Source organism: Epinephelus lanceolatus, chromosome 7 (assembly GCF_041903045.1).
Source record: "Epinephelus lanceolatus isolate andai-2023 chromosome 7, ASM4190304v1, whole genome shotgun sequence".
Taxonomy (NCBI): domain Eukaryota; kingdom Metazoa; phylum Chordata; class Actinopteri; order Perciformes; family Serranidae; genus Epinephelus; species Epinephelus lanceolatus.
This window is the reverse complement of record NC_135740.1, coordinates 25,263,516-25,281,535: the sequence shown is the minus strand read 5'-3', so window position 1 is coordinate 25,281,535 and position 18,020 is coordinate 25,263,516. Positions and strand designations below refer to the sequence as shown.

Sequence of the window (18,020 nt, the reverse complement as noted above, 5' to 3'; positions counted from 1 at the left end):
ACAGGGTCATCTGATATTTATATGTAAATAGGCTATCAGATGACCCTGTGATTACATCACAGGGTCATCTGATATTTATATGTAAATAGGCTATGCGATGACCCTGTGATTACAGGGAATGAAAAGGTCATGAAAAGACTATTGTTACGACTGTTGGCGTAATTTCTTTTGTTTGTGTGTGTTTTCCTGCATGTGTTCTCTGTGCGTGTTCTCTGTGTTCTGTATTTTCCGTATGCAAATAGGTGTGTGCCACAGCCCGGCGGTGATTGGTGAATTGGATCTGTGCTCGTTCCTGATTGGCTGCCGCCAAGGGCGTTCGGGTCGTTAAAGGACTAAGATGGCAGTTGCTTGGAGCTAGCAGGCAGACCTCACCTTCCTCCTCTCCCAACCGGCCACACATATTGTTGTGTTGTTGTAGTAAATCATTATTGTGTTAAAGACTGTTAAATCGTAGGGGTGGGCTGCCAGTTTTGTTAATAACACTTTTTCTCCTGTTTAGTTAGTTAGGGAGGTAAGCTTTTTGTCATTTGTTTTTTTTATTATTTGGTTCGGTTATTTACTTACTCCCTGGGCAGGATTGTTTTTGTTTGTTATTTTGGCCTTAGTCCACCCTGAAGTTACTATTTCAATTAATTCTGTTATTTAAATATTGTAAATAAATTCGCACTACTGATCGTTCCATACGTCTTTTTCATTGTGGCTACTTGGGACTTGGGGAAGATGGGGGCCTTTCATGTTGTGTCCCAGACACCCCTAGACTGGGCATAACACTATCTATCAAAGCTCAGCTTTGGGAAGGGAAGTGCTGCAGGACAAGATCAGGAGACTGAGAGAAAAAGAAAGAGAGAAGGTGATGAAGATGTGATAAGAATTAGCTTTATGTCCCTGTGCTGTTTAATACAAACAAAACTGATCTAATTCAAACAATGTCATTAACACAGAGATATAGTTTTAATTTGGTTATTACAGTGGAACTTGCTGACTTTAAGAGCAACACAAGCACTTAGCATAAATAATATAGTATTAATGTATAAATATTATGTGACACACATTTTGCTTATGTACTGTGTGAAACACATTTTTATTTTTCACTTCCAAAATGGTGCAGCCTCAAACAGGTGTTTCTTGCAGTTTTTTGGACTATGGTATTTCTAAAATCCTGCGTATGGCCATAAATGTAACAATACAAATGCTGTCATTGTAATGGTTATAAAAGTAAAAGTTAAGTTAAAATGCTGTTCAACACTAAAAAATACTTATGTGAACATGCTAAAAACAGTAAGCAAAAGAATGCTTTAATTCATGAGAGTACATGGTTAAAAACAAAACATTATTCATCAAAGGTAAAAACTGAGACAAATGAGTATAGAGTGATAAATTAAAAAAGGATCATCTGTGTTTAAAACATAAGTAATTCCTGATGCTATTTTGGTTACTATTGCTATTCTGATTGCTATTTTATATTGTTTGCTACAGTGATTCTTTTTCTTCAAGTTTATTTCTTTGAAAGTTGTTTCTCTAATTATTGACCAGGTTTTGATTGCTTGCGTCTGAGCTAAATTGTAGAGGGGAAGACGTTGCTTTCGTTTGTCCATTACAACACTGGACGTGACTGAAGTAACATCGTGTCTGTGTTTTTCCTTGTATTATTCCCCTTTACAGGGGTGTAACATCATCACTGACCCCTCTTGAATTTTATGATATAAAACACATAAGTAAATGAATAACATAATAGTTCCTCAGGCGATATTATTTTCTGGAAGAGTTTTGGTCATGTGTGATGAAGAAAAATAATTAATTTGAAAAATAAGAGTTTGAAATCACCAACATGAGCTGTCAACTGAGCTAGTGAAATACAAAATTCCTACTAGATAAGTTTTATTTGCAGTAACAGGGAGTGTCCAACAAAAGTTAATCTTAATTTAATCAAGGGGAAGCTTTTTGGATCCATGAACTGGATGCTTTAAAGCATCCTGGTCTTAATGAGGATATAGACTTCACATGTTTTATGCTATTTGTCATTGTTTAAGCTTTGCCATTTTTCACACAGCCTGTGGGTTAAGATAGGTGTATAGTATATCTAAATGTATTTTTTCTAGGTGTCTTACCTCGTGTAACTCTAATTTGAAAGCCCTGAGGAAGACCCTCAGTGGGCGAAAAATGCTGCCTCTTTTAATGCTTGGCTTGCCTTCCTGTTGATCTGAGTGTTAAACATTGTACAAGTATTGCACAACTGTTCAGAACAGGCTAAAAATGACTGTCCGTAAAAGCTTCAGACATCCAGAAATTCAACTGTTTTCCATAAACACACACACGACTGCTGATTCACAGAATGACATGGAAATATTTCTGTGATGTTTAAGTTTATAATTTGATTGTTTCTTGAGTCTTAAAACGTGCACACTGGTGGGTGACAGCTGCAGGCAGTGACCCGCTGGAGTCCTGGGAGCCTGTTTATACCCGAGGGCAGTCACCCACAGTCTTGGGCAGCAGAGGATCAGAGAGGATGGCTGTATAACAGCCAAAAAGTAGCATCAAGAAAGGCATTGATAGGATGGGTTTAATCAGTATTGCGTTTCCTTGAAGAGTAATGCATCACAGTCTGTCAAAATAAGACACTTAACACCGTCATTAAACACAATAGCATATATAACGTTATAAGAAATAGCCTACTTGGATGTCTTTCTTAACATGAGGGAAGTAGGCTATCATAAAGTTTGCCATTCTTTGTTTCCTGAATTTACTTTTAGTATTTTGATTAAGTAACTCGTATAGGCTACTTCAGCGCAGTGTTGGAGGAAGCCAACCGATTATGAAGACGTTGAATGCAGGTTTTTGGTGACAACAAAGCACAACTTCTGGGGAAAAGCAACAATTTAGGCATACTGCCTATACATATTAAATATCTACATGAAACCCTCCTTATCTAGAACTTGGACTACTATACCTTTTAATATTTTGACAATTACACCGTGCGCAGCTAATGTTGTACTAAATACATACAGTACATGGTATTGGTGAAGCAAACACTGGGAAAAAAACAACAGAGAATTCATGATCAAGCCATTAAATATAATTTCAATGTTTATTTGAATATAAAAAGCAAATGATAAAAAGCAATAATTCCCTTTACTCTACTACTATAGTTCATATCAAAAGATACATTCTATATATGTATATCTCTGTGTGTGTGTGTGTGTGTGTGTGTGTGTAAAGAACTATAGCAATATAAATATTTATATGAATACATTCAGTTTGTCGAAGTCCACAAAGCTATGGATGCTAGAGGCCAGGGATACTCAAGTTACTTTGCCCAGGGGCCACTTTTGCAAAATGACAGGAGGTCAGGGGCCAGTTAGTAAACAAATTTTTTTGACATCAATGTTTTCTGTCCTTGCTCATCTTTGCCAAGACACAAATCCAGTCGCAGCAGCCCTGCGCAAATCAGGTGTACGTGGGGGCATTTCTAGGATTTGAGAACAGCAAACAGCAAGGAGGTCTGAGGGATCCTTCACTGGAACTTTTTTATAAACAAGCTCTATTTTGATGTTTTCTATGCATTCTGACACCTTAATTACATTTAAAGTACAAAGAAAATTCGTAGTGTGAATCAATTTGCTATTGCAATTTGTCATTGGGATTTTCTATTGAGGGCTGGAGTTGGCTGTAAGTCGAGAATCACTGCAAAAGGCAATACAACAAAGCCACACAAGCACAGTTAATCATTCAATCAAGCTAAAGAAGTAACAGTGTCACTAGTGATATTAAAGGACATTTTAAGTGTGACTCTCATTTGACAGACTTTAAGAGGAAGCATTTATGGCTCTTTGGGAGGCGAGACTTCGACAGTGCAGGTAGACAGAAATGGGATGGATGAAGGCGAGCAGGATGAGCAGCGTCAGACCGATGTTAACCTGCAGACATATTAAGGGAAAGAGGAGGAAGCGGAAGTGAGTTCATTGAAAAAGAATGTGATAAAGTGAGAAGGACCAGAGTGAGATGTACAGTTGTATCAGTTACACAGTATGTTATATACTCACATATAGAGGGTCTCCATCCAGAGGCCCATTCACCAGGGCAAAGCAGCCGTACTGCAGCAGAGCAAACACTCCAGACAGAGCCATGATCACACCATACACCTTCCCAAAGTGGCACGACGGGAAACTACACACACACACACACACACACACACACACACACAAAGTGATGACATGGCAAAGCAAAGGAAGTGGTGAAAATGATAGAAATCGTTGAAAAGGAAGGAAGGTACGGTGTTTCTGTATGTACATGTGCTATGAATGGAACGAGAAAAGCTTTCAGTTCATGTTGGCAATGCCTTGGTGTTTTAGCGGAACTTAGGTGAATAACCCTAACCCTTTTAATTAACATGCATTTTCATTGGCTTAGTTTTTAACCATTAATTTTCGCTCCACCACTCATAGACCAGGTGCGCGCTATCGGGAGAGGCAAACCAGGAAAACGTTTGGGCCCCCAAAAAACAGTGGTAAAAGGTGCCCTCGATGGCCACTCATAATGGTCACAATTTGCACCAATAAAGGCACTACAGAGTGCACAGCAGTTGTCCCTAGTAGGGTCCTATCTAGCTGTCATATGACAGCTGGATACCATGAGTTAGGACAGTAAGCTAGCTACTTGTAACTGTCATACAAAAACTGATAGGTGTAAGCATTAGCACAATCCTTGCCTTAGGCCCCACATGGTCTATGATTGCCACTTTATTTTTTAACTCTGAATGACCTCTAGGTGTGAAATGTGAGCGTAAATAGTTGTCTGTCTCTATGTGTCAGCCCTGTGATTGCCTGGCTGCCTCTCCAGGGTGTACCCCACCTCTCACCCAATGTCAGAACTAGAAAACAAAGTTCTCTGTAACCCCTTACCATTATATATGTAAGTACTGTATGTGAAGTGTGCATTTATAAAAATGTGTCTCTGTGTGCTGCCCACCTCGGGAACAAGTGTGGTCCACAAAGACGTGTGTGCATGTGTGTGTTTGATACTCACGCCACACTGACGAAGGCTGCGTTGCCACCGAAGACGAAGGAGCGGTTGATTACCTGCAGGACAAAGGTGAAGTACTGAAGTGGCAGGTTTGGGATGGTGGCACAAACTGAGAACACCACACACTGCAGTGCTGTCAGGAAGAGAGAAAGCACCGAGGCCCGCAGGTCTGCTTCCTGTTCACTCTCTCCTACAAAAAGACACACACAAATTAAACACACTTGTTCTCTAGAGAGAGACAGTGATGGCAGGTCCACACAGACAGATCAGAGCACTCAACAGCATCTATTCACTGCACTGTTTGTAGGCTTTTATTATTATACTGAATGCTTGAGTTAAGATCTCAATGGCTCCCTGGGTAATTTATTTATATTTACTAATATCTATCATCACATTTAACATACATTTATTTTATTTTTATTCAAAGTGTAAAATCTCTTTAGGTAGTGTGCATAACAACAATAAAGCAAACTGTATTGGACATTTCTGCACTACTTTCTAAAAAGGCATATTTTACAACTAGTTTATAACAGTTAATAAACCATTTATTAAAGCTTTATTGGTCAGTAATAAGCTATCAATAAAGATCAAATTTGAACCAAGCTTTGAAACTTCTCTTGGGCTGTGGTTTATTTTTCTTCACCTGCAAACGGGATGGCTTAATGATAGAACGAAAGTGTGATGAGTTTCTCACTTTATAATGAACCATCAGGTCTGCAGTAATTGAAACAATGTTAAATCCTTCATTAAAGGGTTACCCCACTGCAATAATGAGTCATTAGGTCTGGTGTTGTAGCTGCAAAGATTTTTCATAACATACTTATAACTTATAAACCTCTCATAAAGTAAGCCTTTTTTGGCGCTGAGTACTTTTGGCATTTGGTCCCAAACAAAAATAATTATACCCATCATATATTTGTTTTCTTATACGCCTTTGTTTTGTATAATCATTGAAAGGAACATGAGGGTGCCATTCAGTACTTTTGGATTTCCACTACAGTTAGTAATGGGACTTTTTCCAGTTAATATTTATTGTCTTTTTAGACATGCAAGAGCCCACTGACATGCTGGGCCCCTGAGAGCACACCAGAGGCACACTGATAGTAGGTCTGCCATGGCTGCAGCCTGTTGGGTTCCTTACTTGCCCTCATTAGTATGTTACCTTCAGCACGAGGTTTGCCCTTGTGTCTGTCCATGATGAGGCCGTTCCAGGGAGCACACAGCACGCCACACAGCTGCGTTATTGCAAAGGCATTGCTGTACTGGCTCACTGCAGGGACACACAAGCAAAGACAAGATGGTCACAGACTAAGGAGTCAAACAACAGTTCAACAAGTCTGCCAGAATATGAGATGAAAGTACTTTCTATCATATACAGCAGCTTCTTGCTCATATTGTGAGCATTGTTGTATTGACATAATATGAGAGGTTTGCACACACTCTCTCCTGACATAATGTGTGTGTGTGTGTGTATGTGTGTGTGTGTGTGTGTGTGTGTCTGTGTGTGTGTGTGTGTGTGTGTGTGTGTGTGTGTGTGTGTTTACCCAGTGAGGGCTCTCCCCCCGTCAGCCGCTGCAGCATCGGATTGAGGGTGCCGATGAAGAGGTAATGTCTGAGCAGCATCACCGACAACCAAATCACATGCCACACAAAAAATCTGGACATCAAACACTCACGGAAACTCTTCTCTGACACAGAGATAGATGAATGAAAAGGACAGAAGAAAAATTAAGAAAAATAAACATATGATTTCTTTATTTTGTCATATCTTACCATGCCACAGTAAAGAGAACAAACCTTGTTTCACAGGGACGTCTTCAACTCCCTCTGTCGTTGTCTGTGTGTTACCATACGCTGTTATGTGCTCTAAGCTCAGAGTCCTTGATGTACCACAGGTTATCCTGACAAAAGGCAAAGGTCACAGTGGGTTAGCAACAGACTGAGGGCATTGTGGGAGTTCCTTGATAATGATCTACTTCACATATGAGATTTTCAGGTCATAATTCACTACAATCACATAGCAGGATATGAAGGATGTTTCCAAGGAATGTGGCACAATGATGTGACAACAAACTGTGATGGGAGGATTAACTGTGTTGTCATCAAATGTCATCACTTATTTGTTTGCTTTTCAAATTTTGCAAGTGAATTTATCATTAACCAAATTTTTATGGATGAGGAAAGCTCAGTATCCTTCCATGCTGCTCCTTGCCCCATGCAGATTATACACACCTGCCTCTTCATCCTGCAGTACATCTACTCCACCTCTTCACCCATTATTCGCCAGATCTTTCTTTCAGTCACAGTGATAGAAAACATTTCTGGCCTCTCTAGTGATTGTTTCCTTGTGTTATATTCCAGACTAATAGCTGTCTTTCTTTCCTGGGCTCCAGGAAATCAGGATCATCACCTTGCTGCCTGCCTGCTTGCCTGCTCTTCAACTCACTTACCTGCTGCTACCTCTGGCCATTCTCCCTCATTCATCCAGCTCCAGCCAGTCCAGCCATACCTCACCCACCTCTTGCCCTCTGCCTCAGCCAGCCACCTCCCTGCTCATTTCACCTGCATTCCTCACCACCTTTCTGGTAAATCCTCTTTCTTTATCTTACTCATGCGTTTGGGTTCACAAGGCACAATCAAAGGTAATTTACTTATATTTTTGAAATTCAATTTTTGATCTTGATGTATCCTCAAAGCAGGTGAGAAATGTTGATGTGTGTGGTTTGTTGTGGATATGTACCCGTATGTGTAGTCATCAGGCAGCGGGTAGGGAATATGGCCTCTGGGCAGCAGAAAGAAAGTCCTGAGCAGGTGAAAGATGCTGCAGGCAGACAGGAAGAGGAAGGAGGGGAGGAGAGAGACTCCAGCCTCATGTAGCAGCTGCAGGAGAAGACAACAAGATCATCATTGAGACATGATAAACATATTGCATATATGACAGCAGTGTGTGAATGTTTCTCACCTTGATGACAAGAAAGAGTGCCGCTGAAGAGTCGATGGCTCCATTGTAGAGGGTGATGACGGTGGAGCGACGTGAGCCGAACAGGTTTCCTACCTTTAGGAGAGAAACTTAAACTGATAGAATTGTTTTTGCCTCTGCTTTCCCATCATTTAATGTAATAATTGTTCTTGCTGAGCTGAATTGCCTGTTTAAACACAAGGATGTGGTTTTGGACAGTTCCCCAGAGAGTGTTTTGTCTCTTTTTCTCCACAATAAGCTCAGTTTAAGAAAAGCCCTGCAGCCAACAAAAGTGCATTAAAGGCCCACTGTGTAAAATGGGTTGAAAACCGTTGAAAACAGTGACATCAGTGGTCAAATTCTAGATTGCAGGGCTCACTTGCTCACCCCTCCCATCGGGTAAATGACGGTGGCCTCATAGGGACAAAAAAGCCTTGCGCAGACACAAGTTTTTCAGGAGTAGGTCTATCTAGCGACGAGGTGAATGTTTATTTAGAAATCTAAACCATGTTACGATATTGTAATGAATCCCTCACGAGCAGGAGACCAGAGGAGCGTTCGGGAAAAAGGCCCGTTTATTTAAGCACTCCAAAAACTCCGGTAACACTCCATGGGGTAAAAGACTCCGTCCCAAACTCTGACTCTTCTAGCGTAACACACACACTCCATACATACATACTCGTTTACGCTACCTAGCGGGCACCCCCTCCCCTCTCTGCTCCACCAATCTGCAGCCCGCACACTGACTGACAGCGCAGCCTGTAAACAGAGCTCAGCTGTTTATTTAGCCTAGCAATATCTCCGGACTATAGTAGCTGCAATGGACGACTTTGAACGTGATTTTGAAGAGTTTCTTGTAGCGGACACAGACCCAGAGCCATACCTGTTTGAGCCGGAGCATACAGATGAGGAACTTGGATGCTGAGCGGGCGAGAAGAGAGGCTGAATCCTCCTATTTTGCTGCACAGAATGGCATTCAGTGTTACTTCTACCATCGCTGGGGAGATATATCATCAGGAGGGAAAGCGCCGCAGAGAGTGCATCACAAGGAGTGAAGCTGTGTCTTCTTTTCCTCACAGATGACTACTCTCTATCGACGAACTACTAACACTCTCTGCTGTTTCCTCCTCCTTCTTCCTTCCTTCCGCTGTCTTCGTTGGTTTATTTATACACTCGAAACGCGTTCTCTGGCTGGCTGGATTGTCTGCTCGGTCTGCTGTATATACATGGTGGCGCAAGATGGTGACCTCTCTAAAGCAAGGCCCTTGCTATATATACATACATATATATATATATATATATAAAAGCATAATTATAAGGCTACGAAAACCAAACAAATTTTATTTTATAGCGATTATACACTTATATAAACATATTAATGGGTAGAATATTCAGATTCAGATTCAGATTTGACAATAAACCATGCCAAATATTACACACTGGCCCTTTAAGGAGAGACTCTGTCTTTTATATCCAGTGAACAGAATGATCATGAAGACCAAACCAGAGGACTGCATTGGGATTGAGATCTTGCGGGTCCAATGAATTAGTGGTTCTTGATCATTTGTCTTTTCTACTCAGCTCTGTTGACAGAGTGCACGCTCAAAACAAGATATATTACCAAACCAGAAATGATGAGACAGAAGCCTATAGTTTTTTTTTTACAGCTAGAAAATATCAAATTTGACAGTATGATAGGACATGATTCAAAGTTTACGGATTTGCTGCTTTTCTCTGGTTTTTCTCATGGTAAATTGAACAATTTGGGGTTTTGTACATTTTGACATTTCATAGATCAATCAACTGAATAATTAAAAAAATCAGATTCAACAGAATTGACAATAAGCTTTTAGATCTGCTTCAGTACCTGCATGTTGGTGATTAGAAAAATGATGCCACCTGCTGCGATGAGGGAGAGGGCTGGGAACATCAGGTTGGACAAAGCTGATGGGGTAAAAAATGAGCATTAACAAGTGAGTCACTGTTAGCTCTTGTCAGAATTCCTTTAGACAATAAGGTTCCCAAGAAAGCACAAAACAAAGAAAGGGAGAAATGTTTTTCACCTGCAGTTGAGAAGGCCACCATCAGGGTCCCCGCTGTGTAAAGAAATCTGGTAGAAAAAAGAAATTCCAGAGTTTTCATGTCAAACTTTTAAATGCAGCTTTTGCTGCTGTCTGAAGAACTTTGAGTTGACTTCCCTTTTCAGGACGTACCCTCATCTTCACTTGCAACGATTTGCCTTTTGTTTTCCCTCCACCCTCTTAAAAGGAAATTTCGGTTTATTTCAACCTGTCTCCTATCGTCCTAAATTTGTTTCAAGTGACTAGTGACATAAAAATAATAGTTAGCATGTTAGCCGTTAGCCTAGATACAGCCGGGGCGCATAGTAGCATCAGACCTGTTAAAACGTAAGTGAACGGGCATCCCTTCAAGTGCAAAGTTAGTCCACTAAACAAGCTTTTTTCCACAAAGACCACCTCATATCGTTAGGATAAATGTCAGAGAACATATAGAAAACAACATGTAAACGTGTTGTCTTACCTTACCGGTGTGGTGCCATGTTTGTTTACCATTTAGCTCTGCTTTCCAAAGCACGGCCGAAATATATCTCGCCAGCTATAGATAAAGCCCAGCTGGATACTAACGTTACTCCAGGTGGAGGTGTCTCGTCCTCGGTCACATCCAGACCTTGAAAATAAGGCTGCAACCGGTCCCATTCCTTGCAACAGAGACACTCCTCTTCTGTGGTCATTGGGGCACAGCATTCACAGGTACACCACCAATCTCCAGAGCTATGCAGCCTTGCAGCAGCCATTCCTCCTCTCTCGTCCTCTACCTGTTGCACCTCTCTCTCTCTCTCTCTCTCTCTCCTCCGTTCTTCAATTTCACGAAGCTCTTTGTCAGTGTATTCTGGCTCAAATAAATAAGGGCAGCCATCAAACTCTGCAAAATCAAATTCCTCCTCCACAAAGTCGAAGTCTGGCAAAAAGTCAGCCATTATTCTATAAATCTTTCATAAAATAAATGAATGAACTTTTCAGGCTACTGTCCAGTTCTGCCTTCCAGCTGTTGCTGTTTGTTCTCGCGATATTTTGGCCGCGCTTTGGAAAGCAGAGCTAAATGGTAAACAAACATGGCACCACACCGGTAAGGTAAGACAACACGTTTACATGTCGTTTTCTATATGTTCTCTGACATTTATCCTAACGATATGAGGCGGTCTTTGTGGAGAAAAAGCTTGTTTAGTGGACTAACTTTGCACTTGAACGTTGCCCGTTCACTTACGTTTTAACAGGTCTGAGGCTACTAATGTGCCCCGGCTGTATCTAGGCTAACGGCTAACACGCTAACTATTATTTTTATGTCACTAGTCACTTGAAACAAATTTAGGACGATAGGAGACAGGTTGAAATAAACCGAAATTTCCCTTTAATGGAAACATTTGTTCTCTTTTCCTGTTTGTTATTGTGGATTTAGACAAACGACTCTGCAAGGGTTCCCACCCACACAGGGATTATAGCCTGCAACTTCGTACCAGTCATTTAGAACTGAAGAAGCTTCTTGGATGAGAGGCGAAACGTCTTCAAGAAACGCAAGCAAGTCCAGTTGCCTACGATATTAGCACTTACGACAAACTCACTTACGTTTATATAGAATTGGATTATGAGGGATAAGAAGTGTCTCTTTGAATTCAGTCAGATTGACAGAGAAATTGTTATGAAGTTACTCATATCACAAACAGACTCCACTACCCCTGGCTGAGACAATCTGCATAGTAAAATTCTTAAACTTGTAGCCAAATGTGCCACCATACCAATATGTCATATTTTCAGTCAGTGCCTAACTAGTGAGGTACATCCAATTGCTTGAAAGGAAGCCAAAAACATTTCACGTCTGTAAGACAAAAACAATATAACGTACATCCTATTATTATAGTATTTTACCATTATTAAGCATATTAATTACAAAAAAAAAGAAAGTATTTAAGCAACAATCTACTGTCCATCTTTCAGCACGCATACAGAAAAGAACATTAAACGGGCATTGCACTTATGACCAATGAGTGGCTCATAAGCATGGATAAGATGAAATTAGTGGCCGCAATCATGTAGGATTTCAGCATGGCTTTCGATGTAAATGATCATACCTTGCTTATTAGCAGTGTAATGGTTTCACTCCAAATACAATCTCGTGGTCATGGCAGTCATTTAGGGCCTTTGTTACACTTCATCTTTACTAATGAGTTGCTGTTGTGTGTAAAAAACGACACCACCCTGTACAGTGCCGCCATATCCAAGCAAGCAGTAAGTTTAAATATGCAAATATTTCCCCAGACAAAGTCTATGTGATATGATACAGACGATGTTAGCCAACAACCCTCAACTAACTGGTAGCTGGTTCCACAAATATTGAAACAAGTTAACACAGTTAAACTTCTGGGGCGTAACTTGGACAGCTCATGATCCTGGTCTAAAAATATGAACAATATTTTCATAGAACTGGGGAGAGGAATCAGTCATCAATCATCAATGACTAGAAAATGTTCTGCTTTCGTCAGTCCCTCAGTAATCAAATCAATTCTAAATCTGCTCCTCTGGCACTAGGCTGCTCATACAGGACACGTGTCAGCTAAATGCATGCATATCTAGCTTGGCTGATGGTTGAAAAGAAAGTTTCTTTATGTTTTATTTTGTACTGCAGAGCATCATTTCTACCACAAACCTGTTCAGATTGGCTTACCAGATACACATGGCCTCTGAGCATGGTTACAGCACAAGAGGCGCAGCCTTTGGTCACATAATGCTCCTGGCACCAATAACAAATTTTGATAAATCTACCTTCATATACAAGTCAACAGCATTCTGGAATTTTCTGCCCAATGATATAATATCTACCATCAATGATGAAATAACTACAAACAAATATTTTGCCAAATACCAAGATAGGAACATAGTGCTATTTGTATGTATTTTATGTTCTTTGCTATTTGTTATTTTATATCCTCAAATTCTTTCATAACTGTATCTGTTTGTTCTGCTTTCCTCAGTGTCATCTTATTTCTGTAAGTGTCTTCCTCTCCCTGTTGTTATGTTTAATTGGTCTGCTATGTCAATGACTACTTCATCCTTTTTCATGTCTTTCATTCCGGTATATGTCTAGCATGCCAATTGTTATTATATCTTAAGTTGTCTAATTATTTCTAAGTCTGTACTGTATTTCAATGTGCAGGACCCCAGGAAAACTAGAGGCAAATTGATGTGCTTCTAATGTGGATCCTGGCATAAACAGTAAGTGTCAGGCTTTGGTATTTACACTGCATCTCCATTCATGTGTCTGTTGCTGTCTGGAGATCTTAGCTACCTTATGTAACAATGTTCGTCAAGTTATCCCTTCTAACTACTCGGCTGGTGGGCTTTCAGTCCTCTACCTAGTAACTGTGTTGATGAGAAATGGTAATATTTTCAATCCATGGACATTTAACTCTTGAGTAATTAAGGTGTTGTTGGACTCACATTCCAACAAGCCGAGTCACTGTGGTACCAAACCAGTCAAAGAGGAAACCATTGGGCAGCGTCAGGAAAGTGAACATACAAGAGGCGATGGTGAAAACAAGAGAGAACTGCTCATCCTGTCCATTGCAGTCTGTAGACACATAAAACAAAAAGAGAGAAAACACCTGGGCTGAGAACACAAACATGACAATGAAGAACAGAGAGTCCTGCATAAAGAGTTGTTACCAATAAAACAGCTCTTCATGCAGGACCATTATTGTCACCTGTAATAAAACAGCTGACCAATGTGGATCAAAGACACCTGCATAAAAAGTTGTAATCAAATACAACACTTCATTTAGGCCTCTGGCCTTAAGTTCATCTGTTACGTGTTTAAGCACAGAGAGTTTAAGCAAGAGAAGGCTGCATAGAGAGTAGTAATTAAAGTTAAGTTATTTATGTATTTATTTATTTAACCTTTATTTAGTCAGGGGAGAGCCACTGAGACTGAGGTCTCATTTTCGATGGTGCCCTGGTTCCCAGGGGTACAAAACAAAAGTTTCATCACAATGCAATAATATATTGAGTCTATGGACAACAATACAATACATGCTGATATCACAAAGTCTGTCACTATACGATATCAATTTGATTCAAGTCAGGGGTCTGTGATCGATATGAGACAGTATTAATAATTATCCCCGTTGTCTTTTTCTTGGCTGCTTGCCATTGGTTGTGTGGCGCTAAGCTGCAAGCACTGTTTGCATGTTTAGAAAGAGATGTGCCTGGGTGGAAATGCTGATACAGTCATGCCATGGGAATTTCAAAATAAGGGCACATCTCAAAGATGACAATATGTATTAATGTTTTCTCTTTGCATCAGTAATATTGGATCAGTGATCACTGAATCAATATTTTGATCCAGACTGATGAAGCATTACACACAGACTGGTTACAAATCATACATACAATAATTCTAAAATTACATAAAATATACAGAAGAAAACATCATAGATCAATAAATAATTAGATCATACATACAGTGTTTTAAAATAAAACAATACGAAAACACCAACTATCAATAATCAATTACAACATATCAATAATAATAATACAATCAAACATTAACAGATCTCAACATCAAATTAAATGGACAAATCTTCGAGCTTGTCCAAAGAGGCTAGGGCATTCATTTTAATGGTCTCTTGAATTACTTCTGTGAGGACATCCTGTCAATTTCAGAATCAACCAATGTGCAAATATTGAAGTCAATTTCCTTTAAATAGGAGCATCCAGAGAATTCCAATTATTTTTCTTAGCTCCATTTAAGACAAGTACAAGCTCCAGAGGTGAGCGCTGGATCGAGTTACAAGCTGTCTGCAAACAGATTACACTCTACCAGTGTAGAAGCAGATGAATAAAGCACAGTATCATCAGCATAAAATGCACTTTACAGCCATAATCAAAAGGAACAATGTTATACTATAATATAAATATATATGGTGAAAGGTGAGGGACCTAAAAATTCATCATGTTGTAATTAAAACTGACCTAAGTCATGCGTTGAATTGACTCCGGTTGTGTTGATGCACAGAGAGCTGAAGTAACCCTCTGCCTTCAGGACGAAAACAAGTGAAGCCCATCCAAACACAGCTCCAGTGAAAACCAGACACTCAAACAGACCCGTAACAAAGGTGAGACTGTGTCGCACAGTCAAGCTGTTTACAAATCGTGGCATGGTCCCAAACACACTCACACACAGGCAGACAATTCACAGAGATGGCTCCTGTCACTGCACCTGCCAATCAAAGGAAATGAGAATGAAAAATGTAATCCTGATATATCTATAGAGGACTACGCATAGGCGTTTCTAGCCCATTTTTGGGGGCACCCCTAAATTGAATCCCAGCACCCCTAAAATTTGAGAGATTTTTTTTTTATTTTATTTTTTTACTGTATGTCCTTTTTTAACAAGCTAGAAAAGTGTTAAAACCATACAGTACTTGGTTGAAACATAATATTTTAACAGCAAAAATACCCCCCCCCCCGCCTCAAAAATGGTTTGATCCACCCCATCCCTCCCACCTTTCCCCGACTGGCTTCTGAGCGCTCTATCTGCACAGAGCAATGCGCTGCCTTCCAGAGTGGGTGATACAGTATGCTATGCTATGCAGTAGTGGTGTAAGTAGTTTTGCTGCATTTAATCGTAGGTCACTGTTTATGTTGTTAGGTAGGAGTTAGCTGATGTTTTTTCTAGCTAGGAAACGTTACAGGTGGTCAGTACCACTGTCCTCTGTTTGAATTGGAATGAGAGAAGCTAGCTGTTGTGTCATGTGCATGTGTTAATATTAAAGCCAAGGTGCTACTGACTAGCTAACTGACTGGATGCCCATTAACATTATAACTGCTATTGTGTGTGACTACATGTTGACCCTCCTGCACCTTTAAAGCAGTTACCTTTTCATGTGAAAGGAACCTGACCTGCATCACACATCAAAAAGGACTTAAATGGAAAATCTTAAAGTTCAGCAGGCAAAACATGAACTAAAACATCTGTGCACAAAAAATGCTGCTTGTGTTGAGGCTGTTTGTTCAGTCCGCTTACAAAAAATGATGAGCTTCTGCATTGGACTGGCTTCTGAATTGGATGACAGAAAGTTGACCTACTGGTATTTCATAAAACTTCAATTGAAATGTGTAAACATGACTTTTAAACAAAGTAACCTCCTGTGAAGATACAATAAATGAATAAATAGCAGTTGTTTAACTGTAATACTCACAGTCCAGCCTCTGTTGGTCTCCCCAAATGTTTTCACGAGCCACACCTCTCTGCTCCTGCTCCATTCTCTTTCCTTATATAGGCCAGCTCCTCCCTCCTCACCTGTTCGCTCCCTCTCCTCCCTCCCTTTTTTTTATTTTTCCATCAATCTCTCTGCTGTGCAGCGAAGAAAGTCCCTCACCTCTTGCAGTGCTCGTAGCTGAAGAGGCTAACCCTCCCTACCAGCCTGGCAAGCCAAACCGCAGTGAAGCTGCCACTGAAGCTGTGACTCATACTCCAGATGGGGATGCTGAGAATGCAGGCTACACTGTTTTAGCCAAAAGGTTGTGTGACTTTCACAAGGAAAGTGCGGTGAGGAAATTGGGGGCCTTCTTCCACTTCCCGATTTTGTGCTCTTTCCTGTCGCTCCTAGTAGTAAGTTACTTAATACACTACTTTTGCATTGCTTTCACCAAAATCACCTCAGAGGAATGAATATTTTAAATGGATGAGGGTCATGTTGTTTCACAGCAGGTAATCAAAGCACAGAAGATCCAGTTTATTACCGTTTATTTCAAATCCAATGCTGCATGGGTCTGACCCATTCATGCATTCACATACAGTGGTTACCACTTCATGTTAAAATGAAAAAAATGATAAAGAACAATGAAATAACATTAACTTTTTTGATTTAACAAAGTCTTGGACACAGGGAGGGGCAGACAGAGGATCAGAGTCTGATAATTATGAGATATGGATCAATATTTGTGGGCCTAGATATGAAACTCGATAAACATGTTGAGTTAAGCAAAATGGCTTGCGAGTCAGTTGCTATGATGAACGCCAATGAAAACACCAGGGCTGGAAGAACCACCTGCCGGTTCCCAGTGCGTCTGTTCGCTACAGCAGCACCGGAGGAAAAAGCAAAAGCAAGTCAGTAGCACCTTGGCTTTAATATTAACACATGCACATGACACAACAGCTAGCTTCTCTCATTCCAATTCAAACAGAGGACAGTGGTACTGACCACCTGTAACATTTCCTAGCTAGAAAAAACATCAGCTAACTCCTACCTAACAACATAAACAGTGACCTACGATTAAATGCAGCAAAAATGGGGGGGTGGGGTGGGGGGGGGGTGGGGGTGGGACTGTATTTTTGCAAGGACATACAGTTAAAAAAATGATTAAAAAAAATCTCTCAAATTTTAGGGGTGCTGGGATTCAATTTCCATAAATGGGCTAGAAACGCTTATGTTGTACGTTGTTATGTTAATGGAAATACACACTGTATGAACATGATAACACACAGTGCAGCATGACGCAGATGTGCCGATCACCAGCATCCTTCTATGATGTAGTCTGTAGTGACATGACAAGTCACTATAACCTTTGGGGAAGGATGTTTTTTCTGGTAACACACTGGCAGAAGTGGAGTGATGTGAGTGAATAAAAAAACTAGGCAAGGAACATTACTGGCGACCTAAGGCACCCCCTGGCCCACATGTTTGATTTGCTTCCTTCAGGGCGACGATACTGCCTCCCTCTGTTTACAAAAAACAGAGCAAAATTCTCCTTTGTGCCTCAGGCTATTAAACTCCTTAACAGCCAGCACAGTTCTTGACCTAAGCCTCTCAGCTGGTCTGCAGAAGCTTAAAAACTATTTCTCCTCCTCCTATATCTGTACATGAGATGTGACTACTGTGCTCAATGTGTGATGAATGTTTGGTCACCGTTTGATGTATTGTTATTTATTTATATATTTCTGAAATGCCTTGTGTGACCTGCTGCAA

The 18,020-nt window shown here is 40.4% G+C and overlaps 1 protein-coding gene across 1 annotated transcript; it reads right to left on the bottom strand.

The window, feature by feature from the left end:
• Nucleotides 1-3,205: 3,205 nt before the first annotated feature.
• Nucleotides 3,206-15,373, bottom strand: LOC117260843 (equilibrative nucleobase transporter 1-like). The gene is made up of 12 exons (XM_033632949.2): nucleotides 15,022-15,373; nucleotides 13,492-13,621; nucleotides 10,042-10,088; nucleotides 9,846-9,922; nucleotides 7,982-8,074; nucleotides 7,760-7,899; nucleotides 6,817-6,920; nucleotides 6,564-6,707; nucleotides 6,182-6,289; nucleotides 5,023-5,209; nucleotides 4,041-4,164; nucleotides 3,206-3,914 (listed from the first exon to the last, which is right to left on the bottom strand). The coding sequence occupies exons 1-12, from the start codon at nucleotides 15,206-15,208 to the stop codon at nucleotides 3,804-3,806; spliced, it is 1,452 nt and encodes a 483-aa protein (XP_033488840.1). The 5' UTR covers nucleotides 15,209-15,373; the 3' UTR covers nucleotides 3,206-3,803.
• Between the last annotated feature and the right edge of the window lie 2,647 nt (nucleotides 15,374-18,020).

Bases quoted from the DNA above. Each gene is read 5' to 3' on its own strand.
- LOC117260843 (XM_033632949.2), bottom strand. From the start codon at position 15,208: ATGCCACGATTTGTAAACAGCTTGACTGTGCGACACAGTCTCACCTTT. The intron at 7,900-7,981 runs GTGAGAAACATT...CTTCTCCTGCAG, and splicing joins CACTCTTTCTTGTCATCAAG to CTGCTACATGAGGCTGGAGT. The intron at 3,915-4,040 runs GTGAGTATATAA...ATATGTCTGCAG, and splicing joins TGGATGGAGACCCTCTATAT to GTTAACATCGGTCTGACGCT.